We start from the raw sequence: 13,774 nt of genomic DNA, 5'->3' as shown, positions 1-13,774 counted from the left end.
AGAGAATAGATGAAGAAGAAGAGAAAGATAAATAACAGACAGTGTCCGATACTGAGCAAAAGCAAAAGGCCACAAGGTTCCTTAAGATAAAATATTCACAAGGAGACTACGACCATGGGGTGATAAGGAAGCCAAATAAGCTCCCCAAATGAGCAAGTAACTCTTCTGACGACGAGTATGACCCACCGCCTCTCATTTATATTTTAAATATATATTGTTTACCTTGCAAAACAGCATGAACATGTATAGCACAATACAATTTTGTACATTTTTGGCCATTACCTTATTCCGATGAAGACGTGGCCTGAATGGAATTAGCTAGAGTTGCGTAGTCCGGACAGTATTTGCTGATAGCCAGCCTCAAACAGACTTCCAAATGATCATCAGTCATGGTGGAACGGTATTTGGACTTAATAATCTTCATGTGGGAAAAGGCTGACTCGCATAAATAAGTTGAACCAAATAATGCAGTCAAGAAGGTAGCACATTTCCTCATGTTTGGGTACTTTTCCTTAGGGAGTAAGTTCCAGAATTGTTCATGAGCCCTAGACTTCAGCTCAATGTCAGCCTGTAGTATGAAAATCTCCTCCTCCACTCCAGACGCGTTCAGATGAAACAGCGTTGCAATTTTTGATGCAAGTAAATCAACCTCAACATCTTGCCGAAATGGGTAGCACATAAATGTAGCAACTGGCTCGAGTAAAGCAAAGTCTTGAAAGCGTCTGTCAAACTCTGAAAGACAATTGTCAATCTGCTGAGTGTAGCGGTCACTGTCGAGTTGCGCATAAGCCTTTTGCTGCATCTCCAGCTCTGATTCGAGGTTTTGAAAGTTTCCGAAATCATGGCGCTGCAGCTTTGAAGACAGATGTTTCATCTTTCCTTTGAAAGCATTAACTGAGCTGATCAATTTGACCACAGTTTTGTCTTTTCCTTGCAGCTCTACATTGAGATCATTCAACATGTTGGTCAGATCGGTTAAAAATGCCAAGTCTAGCAGCCACTGGTCGTCATTTAGTTGGTTGTATTCTGCATGTTGAGCGACAAGGAGAAACTCCTTTATCTCCGGACATAGCTCTTGAAATCTCTGCAGGAATTTCCCCCTACTGAGCCATCTCACATCAGTGTGTAGTAACAATTCAAGATGGTCGCAGTCAGCTTCCTCCAGATGCGCACGGAACAGACGTCTTTGAAGAGATCTGGCTCGAATAGAACAGGCGATCTTCATTGCCACATCCATTATCTCCTTCATGTTTAGCATTTTTCCGCATAATGCTTGTTGGTGAATTATACAGTGGTAATTAAGGAAGTCAGGGAAAGCCTCATCCTCCCTGCACCTGGCAATAAATCCATTCGAGGAGCCAACCATTGCGGGAGCACCATCCGTGGTGATTGACACCAATTTGCAAACTGGGAGCTGGGTTTGCTCCATAAAGTTTTTGAAACACTGAAAAATGTCTTCTCCTCGTGTGTGTCCCTTCAGTGGTAGTATTGTTAACTGCTCCTCTTTTGAAGTCATATCTTTGAACACCATTCGAATAAAAATGCACAACTGTGCTGTGTCGTTTAAGTCTGTTGACTCATCCAATTGCAGCGATAAACACTCACAATCCGCAATGTCCTTCCAAAGCTGCTACGTCAAATCCTTGGCCATTATTTCACAACGCCATGTAACTGTGTTTCTTGATAGCTGGAGAGCTTTGACTGCAGATAATATCTCTGGTTTGTTTTTGAAGTCCTGAAACAATGAATTAGCTGCTTCAACGAATACTTCTTTTATCATCTGTCCGTCTTGGAAGGATTTCTTGTGTTTAATGATGGCATGACTCCCCTGAACGATGCATCAGTGGCTGCCTTTGCTTTTGAGGTTAGCTGTGAGAAAAATGACCGCTGTCCGGACAACTGTGATTTCAGTTCCCTCACCTTTCTTTTTCTTAGCTCGCTTTTCGGTGGGTAGTCAGTGTCGTACTTTTTATGAACAGTCCAAAAGTGTCGTTCCACATTTCCTTTCTTTGGAATAGCGACGGTAGACTGGCATATCAAACAAACACACTTTGAATATGACATTGTGAAAAAAAAATCCTCCTCCCATTCTGAATGGAAGTAGTACATTTTTGGTTTCTTACTTGGTCCAGCTCCCCCACTCATTTTTAGACCCGTTCTTTAATATAAATAAACTGGAAGCCGCTAACTAGGGGCAAGATTCTCAAAAGTTTAAAGCCGTCGCTACAGAAGATTATCAAAACAGATTATTTGCATCTTTAGTGAGGTTACTATCAGTCTCCGACACTGATATGTGTGGTGGAGTTTTGTAGTAACTTGAAATAGAATCAAGTGTGCTTTTAACATATACTGAGGTTTTTCCAAGTTCTCCTAACTAGCTGATCAGGAAAAGGCAGCAAGAGATCCACAGCAAACTGGAATGGATCCACAGACACACTGGAGAGAGAAATAAGGGGAAAAAGCCCAGATAAAATTTGATATTAATTGTATTAGTGATTTCAAGACATCTATGCTTGATAACATGATTCTCAACTAATACAACCATTCATATCATTGTGTTTCGTCTATCTAAACACCAGTATTGGCTTAATTTATTAGTCATTACAAACACTAATTTGTTCCCACTCACTATCATGAGCTCAAATTCATATTAACAAACCACACACACACAGTATGTTAAAACAACGTCAACTTGCCACACTATTGGGTTCAAATTGTCCCACCTACTTCCTTTTATGTAGCTCACTGGTTTTCAGCTACCGTGTTTCCCCAAAAATAAGACAGTGTCTCAAATTAATTTTGGGCCCAAAAAACGCACTAGTTCTTATTTTCGGGGTAGGTCTTATTTTCGATTGCAGGTGTCATTTCAGACTGGCCATATTATGTCCTGAAGCAACTCTTCCCAATTAGTGCTGCCCAATTCAGGAAAAAATTTTTTGATTCTATTCAGCCTACTGAATTGATTTTTCGATTTGATTTTCCTGCCCAAGTGAGTGTTTTTTTCAAACATCCTGGTGGGTTTATTTTATAGCCTCTTCACCCCCTTTGCCCTCTCCTACCCACACTGGCACTGTGGTGTAAACAAAATTAACAAAAAAGACTTTTCCTCTCTCTATTAAATCCTAGCTTACGTTTGCGGTATAACACCACCTCTGGCAAGATACACATTTCAAATTTGACATATTGTAATCACAAAATAGAAAATAAAATTATTTTTTTTACCTTTTGTTGTCTGGTCATTATTCAGATCATGTTGGTCCCAGGCTCTGGTTGTCTTCTGATAACTCACTTGTCAGGGTCTCCTGCCCATTTGTTGTTTTCTTCTTTCACCATGCTAACCATCCATCTTCCATCTCTGTCCAACCCTTCTGTTTCCCTTCCCTCCCCCCAAGTCTGGCATCTTTCCTTTTCATCACCATCCACAGATGGTGATGAAAATTTTATTGATGGATAGATCATTTTGACTGGGTCATTTTAAAAGTAGCTCGCAAGCCAAAAAAGTGTGGGCACCCCTGGCTTAAAGCTATTATCACACAGTTCAAAATATATCAGTGTTTGCTTTTATCAGGGTATGTAAACATACAGAGGTTATTAAAGGACTTTGCTCAATAAACAGACTGCTAAACACTAATGTCACCAACAGTTTCCTCCTCCCCCTGCTTCTTTGTAGCCATTGTGGCTGGAGGAGCCTGTTACAAGAGGTGCAGTCAGGGACTTTAGACAGACACACCACAGAAGCAGAAACCATTTTCTTCTTTTTGTCTTGGGTTGGAATACACCATCTACTTGTGCAGCACATCCATGACCTCTGGTCCCTGCCATATTAGGGACTAGAATCTGGATCTTCATACTGTAGTACACAGTGCTAACCATGGAGTCCAGCCTTGCAGGGTTTCTTTGCTTTTCCTGTACTGTACACATAGTTGGTCAAATCTGAATAGCTGAAGAGGATTTAACTGAATAAAGCCAATTTTATATTTTAGCTAGTCTACCCAATAAAGTATTGCAGTGACCTAGTGACTCAGAGCCACCTTTGCACTAGTTTATGGCCTGTTGTCAGTTAATACAGAAGTTTGTGCTGTAAAGATGATATGATTACATCTTTCCCAGCCTCACGTGGAGGGAGGGGGATGAATAGAAACATTTCTCTTCTTTGGTCATTTTTCTGTTTTCACTTTTTTTTCCCCCTATTTTAGGAACCCCCTGGTGAAAGCTGTTTTTCATGTGTGCAAGGCCATGCAGGTGTCTCTACTGGGGAAGATGGATGGGCAGCAGGGTTCTTTCTATCACTGTGAGAGAGCCAGTGGGCATCTTTGGAACAGCTTGAATATGAGCTGTGGTCTCTCAAGCACCAATCTCAATAAGGTAATGGCCATAGGGGATCCATCCATAAAACACACAAGTTAGGCATGATGAGTGCCAGTGTCTAAGAATGATTTGCTGTTGGTGAAGGTGAAGCTTCCAGGCTTGCCTTCATACTTGGTGTGACTCCATGGAAGGGACTTCCTTTGTGGACTTCTCTATTGCAGAATGCTCATATGAGTGTGAGAGCTAGGTGCAAGTATGAATAGAACAATTGGACAGTCCAAGACAGCCTTCAGAAAAAGACAACTTTCAGTCCTACAGGTGCTGGTGACCTTCTGTTGTCTGCCTTATTCCATGTCTGGATGTCTGCTGCAGTGCATTGTAGTTGCATTGCACGTCGCTGCAGTCTCTGTGCAATGTTTCTTCAGTGCATTATAGAAGCATCTCATGCTCTGCTTCATAGAATGTGAAGATCTGGAAGATAAGGGGCTGCTTCTGAGGACCTCCACTGTTGCTTCCTTATCCAACCCTTAAATATTAACAGATACAGGTGTGTGATCTCTATGCAGGTAGTCCAGCTATTGGTGTGTGATTTGCTGCTCTCCCTCCGAACCGTATTGTGGCAGAAGCAGGCTGGATCTGTTCAGGCTGTTGGTGACACGTACCATGCTTCGCCGGCAGAATTGACAGGATTCCAAAGAGACCTCAGCAGTTTACGCAAGTTGGCGCATATCTTCAAACCAGCCTACCGCAAGGTGAGCATCTGAAAATCTTCATGTCACTAGGACATCTCCAATCCTTTGCATGTATATGAAGATACAGGAAAGTTGAGGTACTAGGAATATGAGTGTTTTGTGCACTGAAAAGTTTTCCTCATCAGTCTTTATGCCTCACTTTCTCTTCTTTTTTTTATTTATTGCCTTTTCTTTATTATCCCTCCAGACTGACACAGACGGATGGTTTACGCTCCTCTGCCGCCCCCGTCTAAGCGGCCGTGTGTTTCATAGGAGAACAGTGTTTTCCTGGATGATGTTTTGTCCCCTGATGAGGACCTGGGTACCTCTGGGGACCAGTAGGACTCTCAAGGGAGGGTGGATGATGCGGGTGGCTTTCTGTCTGAGCCACCCGCAGGGTAGGATTCATCTGTGGTGTGCATTTTTCACAGGGAAGAGCTCCAGGAGCTTATTCTTCAGGAGTCCTCTATCTTGTGTTTTGAGGAGGACACCAGAGAGGTTCTGCAAGTGGTGGATCCTCTTCTTAAGGGGATTCAGACAGCTTCCCATTCTTTTCCCAGGCATCAGGATCTCTGGGATATAGACTCAGTAGAAGACTCTGGATGCCCCTTTTCAGCTGGCGCGGTCCATGTCTCAGCTTTATCCTATTCCTGAACCTGAAAAAGATTCTTTTTGGTCACTGGTTGTGGATGCTATTGTTTTGGCTATTGCCAAGAAGCATACTGTTCCAGTGGAGGGGGGTTCAGCTCTGAGGGACCCCCAGGACCAGAGGATGGTGTCTCTTTTTAAGCAGAGTTTTGATGTGGTGACTCTGGTGGGCCAGGCAGCGATTTGTGGTGGTCTGGTGGCCAGGGCCTGTTTCCGCTGGGCTGAGCATGTTTTGGATAGGGAGCCTAATGACTGGTCGCCGGTTGATCAGGAGGAGGCTAAAATTGAACTGGGCTCTTACCTTTCAGACACCTTGTATGACTTGCATGCTTTGGCTATGTATATGGTCTTGGGGGTGGCTTCTAGACGCACTTTATGGTTTTGGTAGATATGGCCTTCAAATCCAAGCTCAGTAAGTTTCCTTTTATGGGTTCTTTTCTCTTTGTGGAGGAATTAGACAAGCTGGTTCATAGTTTGGTGGACTCCAAGGTGCCCTGGTTACCAGAGAACAAACCTCGCCAGTCAGCTAGAGGGGGTCTGAGTCAAAGTTGTCTTTGGGAGTTTTGCCAGTATAGACCTGGTCTAGCGTCTTTGGCGGGGGTATCCTCCTGGGGTCGTTTCTTCCAGAGGATGCAGTCCTTTCGGGGTGCTCATCAGAGAGGCCGGGACCCCCTCCTTCCTCTCCTCCGCTGCTCAACCTGCCCAATGATGGTGCTCGGGTCCTTCCCCCAGTTCAGGTGGATGCCCGCTTAAGGGAGTTTTACCAGGGGTGGACCGAGATCACGATGGATCATTGAGTCCTGGACATGATTCGAGATGAGTATACTCTTGAGTTCAACCGACCCTTGCCAGATCTTTTTCTCCCTTGTCAGGCTTCTTGGAAGAAGCAGGCGTTTTATCAGACTTTTCAGTAGTTGATACTACTACTACTTATCTATAATAATAAAATGCTAGCCGCGCATGCGCACTCTTGCCGCGTGTTCCCTGAGATCTGATCTGTCGGGCTATGCTGGCGAGAGTGCTCATGTGCATACTACGTCACCAGCCGACGATCGCCTCCACAAGCCCGCTTCCAGCCAGCTGACAATTGCCTCCACAAGCCGGTACTGGGGCACAAAGAGCGCCTCCTGCCCCCCCCCCCTCTCCGGGATGAACCGAGAATTGGAGCCGGGCCGCCCTCCGCGACAGACCAGAGGAGTCCGAGTCCTTTGCCACCCCCCTCCTTCCCTTCCCGCGGACCCGACTACGAACCTGGCGATTCAAGCAGCATGTGCAGCAGTCTTCACTCGCTGCTTCGGGCCCTTCTACTGCCCTGATTTGCTCTGCCGCGTCTCTGATGATGTCATCAGGGATGTGTCAGAGTAAATCAGGGCAGTAGACCCAAAGCAGCGTGTGAAGACTGCTGCACATGCTGCTGGAATCACCAGGTTCATTGTCTGGCCCGCGGGAAGTGAAGGGGGGAGCGGCAAGGACTCTCTATCCGAGTAAAGAACATATGGCAGAGACTAGGCCTGTACTAACTCCCGTGGACAGGGGGAGCAGGAAGAGGTGCTGATGGACAGGGGGGAAAAATGAAGGGAGGCCTACTGCTGGACAGGGGGAGCAGGAAGAGGTGCTGATGGACGGGGAGGGGGGAAATGAGGGGAGGTCTACTGCTGGACAGAGGAAGCAGGAAGAGGTGCTGATGGACAGGGGGAAAAAAGGAAGGGAGGCCTACTGCTGGGCAGGGGGAGCAGGAAGAGGTGCTGATGGCCAGTGGGGGGGGGGAAAGGAAGGGACGCCTACTGCTGGACAGGGGGAGCAGGAAGAGGTGCTGATGGACAGGGGGGGAGGTAAAACCAAAGGAGAAGGGCTGCTGCTGGATAAGGGGAGCAGCGAAGGGGTGGTGGTGGACACAGGGGAGGTAAAAAGAAGGGAGAATGGACAGGGGGAGCACGCAAGGGGTGGTGGTGGACAGCCAAAAGAAAGAAAGACAGAAATACAGAAAGTGGCTAAGGAGACAGAGAGAAAGAAATAAAGATAGACACACACATATATTCTAGCACCCGTTAATGTAACGGGCTATAAAGCTAGTTACTTATATAGTGCTGAAAATTGTACGCAGTGCTGTACATTTTGACATTTATATATGGTCCCTGCTTGGAAGAGTTTACAATCTAAATTGGACAGACAGACATGAAATATAGGGTTGGGGATGCAGAGCCCAAGATGAGAGGAGTTAGGAGTCGAAAGCACGCTCAAAGGGATGGGCTTTTAACTGGACCTTGAACACTGCCAGAGACGGAGCCTGCCATAGGGATTTGGGCAACTTGTTTCACGCATATGGTGCAGCAAGGCAGAAGGAATGGTGTCTGGAGTTGGCAGTTGATAGAGCTCAAGACAGTGGTTCCTGTACCTCCTTCAGAGATTTGCACTGGGAGGTATTCCATTTACTTTGTGATGCTCAAGAAAAGGGGTCTTTTTGTTTGGTTCTAGATCTGAAAGGTGTGAACCGGGTGTTCGGGTTCCTTCTTTTCCCATAGAGACCCTAAAGTCCTTGATCAGTAGCAGTACAGCTCTAGGAATTTCTGACTTCTCTCAACCTCACAGAGGCCTATCCTTCATATTCCCATTTGGGACTCATGTCAGCGATTCCTTCACTTTGCAGTTTTGGGAAAGCAATATCAATTCTATGCATTTCTGTTTGGTCTGGCCATGGCCTGTTGCTCCAGCCTATCTTCCCTTTTAACTCTTCCAACTTCACTTATTCAGATCACTTATTTATATTCTCTTATCTGTGTGGACACTCACGAGTATATCGGGATGAATGTCTAAGGCATGTATATTTCACGATGTGCATGTATCTGCTTATACAGTTTTATCTGGACATCCTTTTCCTCATGTATGCACTCATCTGTGTGGGAATTGCTTCCATATATTTGGGCCTATGTATTGACTGGATTTCTACATAAGGGGTAATTGTGAAAAAGGGTTTTCTGCATGGAAAAAGCCTTTTATAAAATTACCTGAGTTATATAATGAAAAGGAGGCACTGAGAATGTTTGTTTATGCCTACTTCTACGTGATCTGAATGGAGGTGTTCTGCAAGAGGAGTTGGGGTATAATGTGGGCAGAGTTATGATGTGTGTGAATGTATTATATAAAATGGTTTATTAGATTTAATATACCCCTTTTCTTGGCAAAATTGCAAAGCAGTTTTCAAAATTAAAATCAAGCTAAGAAAGGAACTCCATGAATTAACAGAATAGAGAAGTAGAGAAACAAGAACAAAGTCATATAGGTTGTAGGAGAAGAATGAAGTATAGGTAGAGTTGACATATTCTAAAGCCCTTCTAGAAGACTACAGGAGGCGGGCTAAGCAGAAAAAAGCACAGGAGCAAGTAGTATCAATTCTGGCTCTGGACTCCAGAGGAATATGAAAATGTTGGTTATTAAGGGAGCATAGTTTTCTCACTAGGGTGTAAAGATTACCATATTTTTCGCTCTATAAGACGCACCTGACCATAAGACACATCCACCTGTAGAGATGGAAAAACCAAGAAAAAAAAATTTCTGAACCAAATAGTGCCATGTACCCTGTCCCCCCCTCTGGTGGTAGGCCGGGATAGGGTACAGGGCACATCTAGTGTTTGGCGGGCAGGGCTCTTCCCCTGGTATCTTTTTAAAAATCTGTTGGTCCAGTGCTGAAAGCTCCTGCCCCTCCCTCGCTGGACGGCTGTCTCCATCTGTTGTGGCAGACTCAGAGCAGCGCAGAAGGCAGGTGCAAGCTTTTCACGGTCCTGCCTGGTCCCGCGCTGCACCCCAAATGGCGTGATTTACTGTGGCAAAGACTAAAACTCTAAAGATTTCACGAATAACAGGTTTTATAAAAGGAGCCTGGGATGAAAATGAAGTGAAACACTGAACTTGACACAGGAACCAGGCATGACGTCACCAACCCCAATACTAAACATCACAATGGCTACTCACAGTTCGGCTTCAGTGTGCCCGCCGTGATGAAAAGACAGCAGGAAGCTTATTTGCATATTGGAGCAACTTTGCGCATGAACTGCTGGCAAGTTGCCAGAAGCCTCGCTCTTCTCCCAATCAAGCTCTTTGGAATTCTATCATAAGAACATAAGAACTGCCATCTCCGGATCAGACCTTCGGTCCATCAAGTCCGGCGATCCGCACACGCGGAGGCCCTGCCAGGTGTACACCTGGCGTAATTTATAGTCCTAGATATAACAGGGGATTCAATCAGATAAATCAAAATGTATACAAGGACGTATTGAAATCAGATTTTAGTAGCTGGACATCATTCACACCACATTAACAAAAACTTTGTGACCACACACCATCAATGAGACAACATATGAAAAAATATATATATAGGACAACGGAGAAAAATGAACCTCAATTGTGAGGGGCCAGGACTACACAAGTACCTGAGCCAACTCACATCATCACGGGTTCATAAAAAAACTCCGTGTACATTTAAATAAATAATTTTCATTCATACGTTTTTTCAAAAACTATTTTTCTTTTTCAAGCTTTTTATGTGTGAGCAAAGTCAACAGTATTCACAATCTATTTTTCAGTGTGAATCGAAACCAAACTGACCAAAAAATTAACGAGGGCAACAGCTCAACTTCACAGGTGTAAACAGTTGTAGAGGCATGAAAATTATAACAGCAACAAGAGAAAAAAACGTTCACTCATCTGAAAAAACAAGATGGTTCTAAAGATTCCTCAGTTCGTGTCCCAACAGAAAAGTCTTTCTGTTTCTCCTAAAAGGCTACTTCAGGGGAGTATTGCATTGTCCCAAGAATTTCCCGCTTCTTCCAACAAAATCACTATAAAGCTGGCTCCTCTCCAAATGGTTCTGGGACTGTGAGACGCGCCCGGTTCGAACAAAAAGACGAACGAACCGGGCGTCATGACGTCATCACAAAAACGTGATGCGTGATAGGCTAAACCCCAGCTAACAATTAATCACCTTATATTATATTCTCTATACTTCATAGATCATCACCAAGACAGAATAAACAAACCCGTAACTAATACCCTTCAGAAAAAAGGTTGCCATTCATGTACAGTATTTAAACCATCAGGCTCTAGCGTTTGTAACCGATTGATCCACTGTTGCTCTTTCTGCCAAAGTACTCTTCTAATATCGCCTCTCCTCAAAGATATCATTAACTTCTCTATCACATAACATTTCAGGTACTTGTGTAGTCCTGGCCCCTCACAATTGAGGTTCATTTTTCTCCGTTGTCCTATATATATATTTTTTCATATGTTGTCTCATTGATGGTGTGTGGTCACAAAGTTTTTGTTAATGTGGTGTGAATGATGTCCAGCTACTAAAATCTGATTTCAATACGTCCTTGTATACACATTGTAATTTATAGTCCACCATATCCTTATATGCCTCTCTTAAGGAGATATGCATCTAGTTTGCTCTTGAAGCCTAGGACGGTCGATTCCGCAATAATCTCCTTTGGGAGGGCATTCCAGGTGTCAACCACTCTCTGAGTGAAGCAGAACTTCCTGACATTAGTCCTGAACCTGTCCCCCCCTTAGCTTCATTACATGTCCTCTAGTCCGTGTCAAATTGGACAATGTAAATAATCTTCTCTGCTCTATTTTGTCGATTCCTTTCAGTATTTTGAAGGTCTCGATCATATCCCCACGCAGTCTCCTTTTCTCAAGGGAGAACAATCCTAGTGTTATAAGTCTGTCCTCGTATTCCAGTTTCTCCATACCCTTCACCAGTTTTGTTGCTCGTCTCTGCACCCTCTCCAGCAGTTTTATATCCTTCTTTAGGTAGGGAGACCAATGTTGGACGCAGTATTCCAAGTGTGATCTGACCATTGCCCTATAAAGCGGCATTATAACTTTCTCCGATCTACTCGAGATTCCTTTCTTTATCATGCCCAACATTCTATTTGCCTTCTTTGCCGCTGCCCGCGCATTGTGCCGACGGCTTCAGGATCCTATCTATCAGTACACCCAGGTCCTTTTCTTGTTCACTCTTCCCCAGAGTTGCACCTGACATTGTATACTCTTATTCCTTATTCTTATTGCCTAAATGCATTACCTTGCATTTCTCCACATTGAACTTCATCTGCCATTTCTCCACCCATGTTTCTAACAGACACAAGTCGCTCTGGAGTTTCTCTCTATCCTCCTGCGATCTGATCGCCCGGCATAGTTTTGGATCGTCTGCAAACTTGATGATCTCACTGGATGTTCCTTCCTCCAGGTCATTGATATAAATATTAAAAAGGATCGGCCCAAGTACCGAGTCCTGGGGTACACCACTAGTCACTTTCTCCCAGTCGGAGAACTTCCCATTTATGCCCACTCTCTGCTTTCGGTTTTCCAGCCATTTGCCTATCCATCTTTGTATATCCCCCTCTATGCCATGGCTTTGTAGTTTCCTGAGAAGTCTTTCGTGTGGAACTTTGTCGAATGCTTTCTGGAAGTCCAAGTATATTATGTCCACTGGCTTCCCACTATCAATTTGCTCGTTCACGGTCTCAAAAAATTGGAGTAAATTCGTCAAACATGATTTCCCTTTCCTGAATCCATGTTGACTGGGTTTCATCAAGTCGTGTGCGTCCAAGTGCCGGACTATGCTATCCTTGATCAGTGCTTCAACCATCTTGCCGGGGACAGACGTAAGACTCACAGGTCTATAGTTGCCCGGTTTCCCCTCTCGATCCTTTTTTGAAAATTGGGGTGACGTTCGCTATCCTCCAGTCGTCCGGTATCTGTCCAGTTCTGATTGTCAGGTTTGCAAGTTTTTGCAATAACTCTCCGATTTCAACCTTCAATTCCTTTAAGACTCTCGGGTGAATTCCATCCGGTCCAGGGGATTTGTCACTTTTAAGTTTGTCGATCTGATAGTATATCTGGTCTAAGTCCACTTCAACTGTGGTGAGGCTGTCTTCTATTTCTCCTGCAAACACTTTCTCCACTTCAGGTATTGTTGAGGTGTCCTCCTTCGTAAAGACGGACGCAAAGAAGGAATTTAGTTTGTCTGCGATTTGTTTATCTTCCTTGATGTACCCTTTTCTTCCCTGGTCGTCCAGGGGTCCCACTGCCTCTTTTGCAGGTTTTTTCCCTTTCACGTATCTAAAGAAGGGCTTGAAGTTTTTGGCCTCCTGGGCTATTTTTTCCTCATATTCCTGTTTTGCATCCCTCACCGCCTTGTGACATTTCTTCTGATCATCTTTATGTTTGTTCCAGGCTTCGGTTGTCTTTATACATTTCCATTTTTTGAAAGAGTCCTTCTTTTCTTTTATGGCTTCCTTCACCTGTATGGCAAGCCATGCCGGTTCTCTTTTGCTCTTTGTTCTCCGATCTTTGGAAATCCTCGGAATGTAGAGATCTTGTGCTTCTGTGATAGTATTTTTCAGTAGGGACCATGCCTGATCTACCGTTTCAAGTTTGTCCACCATCTTCTCGAGTCGTTTTTCTACCATGGCTCTCATGCGATCGTATTTACCCTTTTTAAAGTTCAAGGTGGTGGTTAAGGTTTTGGCATGTTTCCCTTTCCCGATGTCAAGTTTAAAGTTGATTACATTGTGATCACTCGTTCCCAGTGGAACCATGACTTCCACTTCTGTTATCGATCCCGTGAGGCCATTTAGGACCAAGTCCAAGGTGGCGTTGCCTCTTGTCGGCTCTTTTACCATTTGTTCCAGGAAGCAATCCCCTAGCACCTCCAGGAACTTGGCCTCCTTGCCGCAGTTGGAGGTTGCTAGTTTCCAGTCTATCCCTGGGAAATTGAAGTCTCCCAATATAATTATATTGCCTGTCTTGCATTCTTGTTTGATTTCCTCCATCATTTCTGAGTCAGTTTCCTCCGCCTGTCCTGGGGGACGATAGTAAAGGCCAATTTTCGTATCTGCGCCATATTGACCAGGAATTTTGATCCAGAGTGACTCAAGCTTCTCTTTCATTTCTGTTGTAACCATTTCAACAGAATCTATTCCCTCCTTAACATATAGAGCAATACCTCCACCTTTCTGCCCTACTCGATCTCTTCTATACAGTTTGTATCCCTGTAGTACTATGTCCCATTTGTTTTCTTCATT

At 44.3% G+C, this 13,774-nt stretch overlaps 1 protein-coding gene across 3 annotated transcripts in view; it reads left to right on the top strand.

The window, feature by feature from the left end:
• Nucleotides 1-13,774, top strand: part of SREBF2 (sterol regulatory element binding transcription factor 2) — a 181,007-nt gene that overhangs the window by 143,799 nt on the left and 23,434 nt on the right. For all 3 annotated transcript variants that reach the window (XR_004537939.1, XM_033929355.1, XM_033929354.1), the window contains exons 16-17: nucleotides 4,197-4,365; nucleotides 4,875-5,060. Coding sequence is in view for 2 of the 3 variants with exons in the window: in XM_033929355.1 (XP_033785246.1) it covers nucleotides 4,197-4,365; nucleotides 4,875-5,060 (355 nt within the window). In the remaining variant the exon portion in view is untranslated. The remainder of the gene's footprint in view (nucleotides 1-4,196; nucleotides 4,366-4,874; nucleotides 5,061-13,774) is intronic.

The sequence above is a fragment of the Geotrypetes seraphini genome, chromosome 2 (assembly GCF_902459505.1).
Source record: "Geotrypetes seraphini chromosome 2, aGeoSer1.1, whole genome shotgun sequence".
Classification (NCBI taxonomy): Eukaryota; Metazoa; Chordata; class Amphibia; order Gymnophiona; family Dermophiidae; genus Geotrypetes; species Geotrypetes seraphini.
Note: the sequence above shows the minus strand (reverse complement) of the source record. Positions and strands in the feature narration are given on the sequence as shown.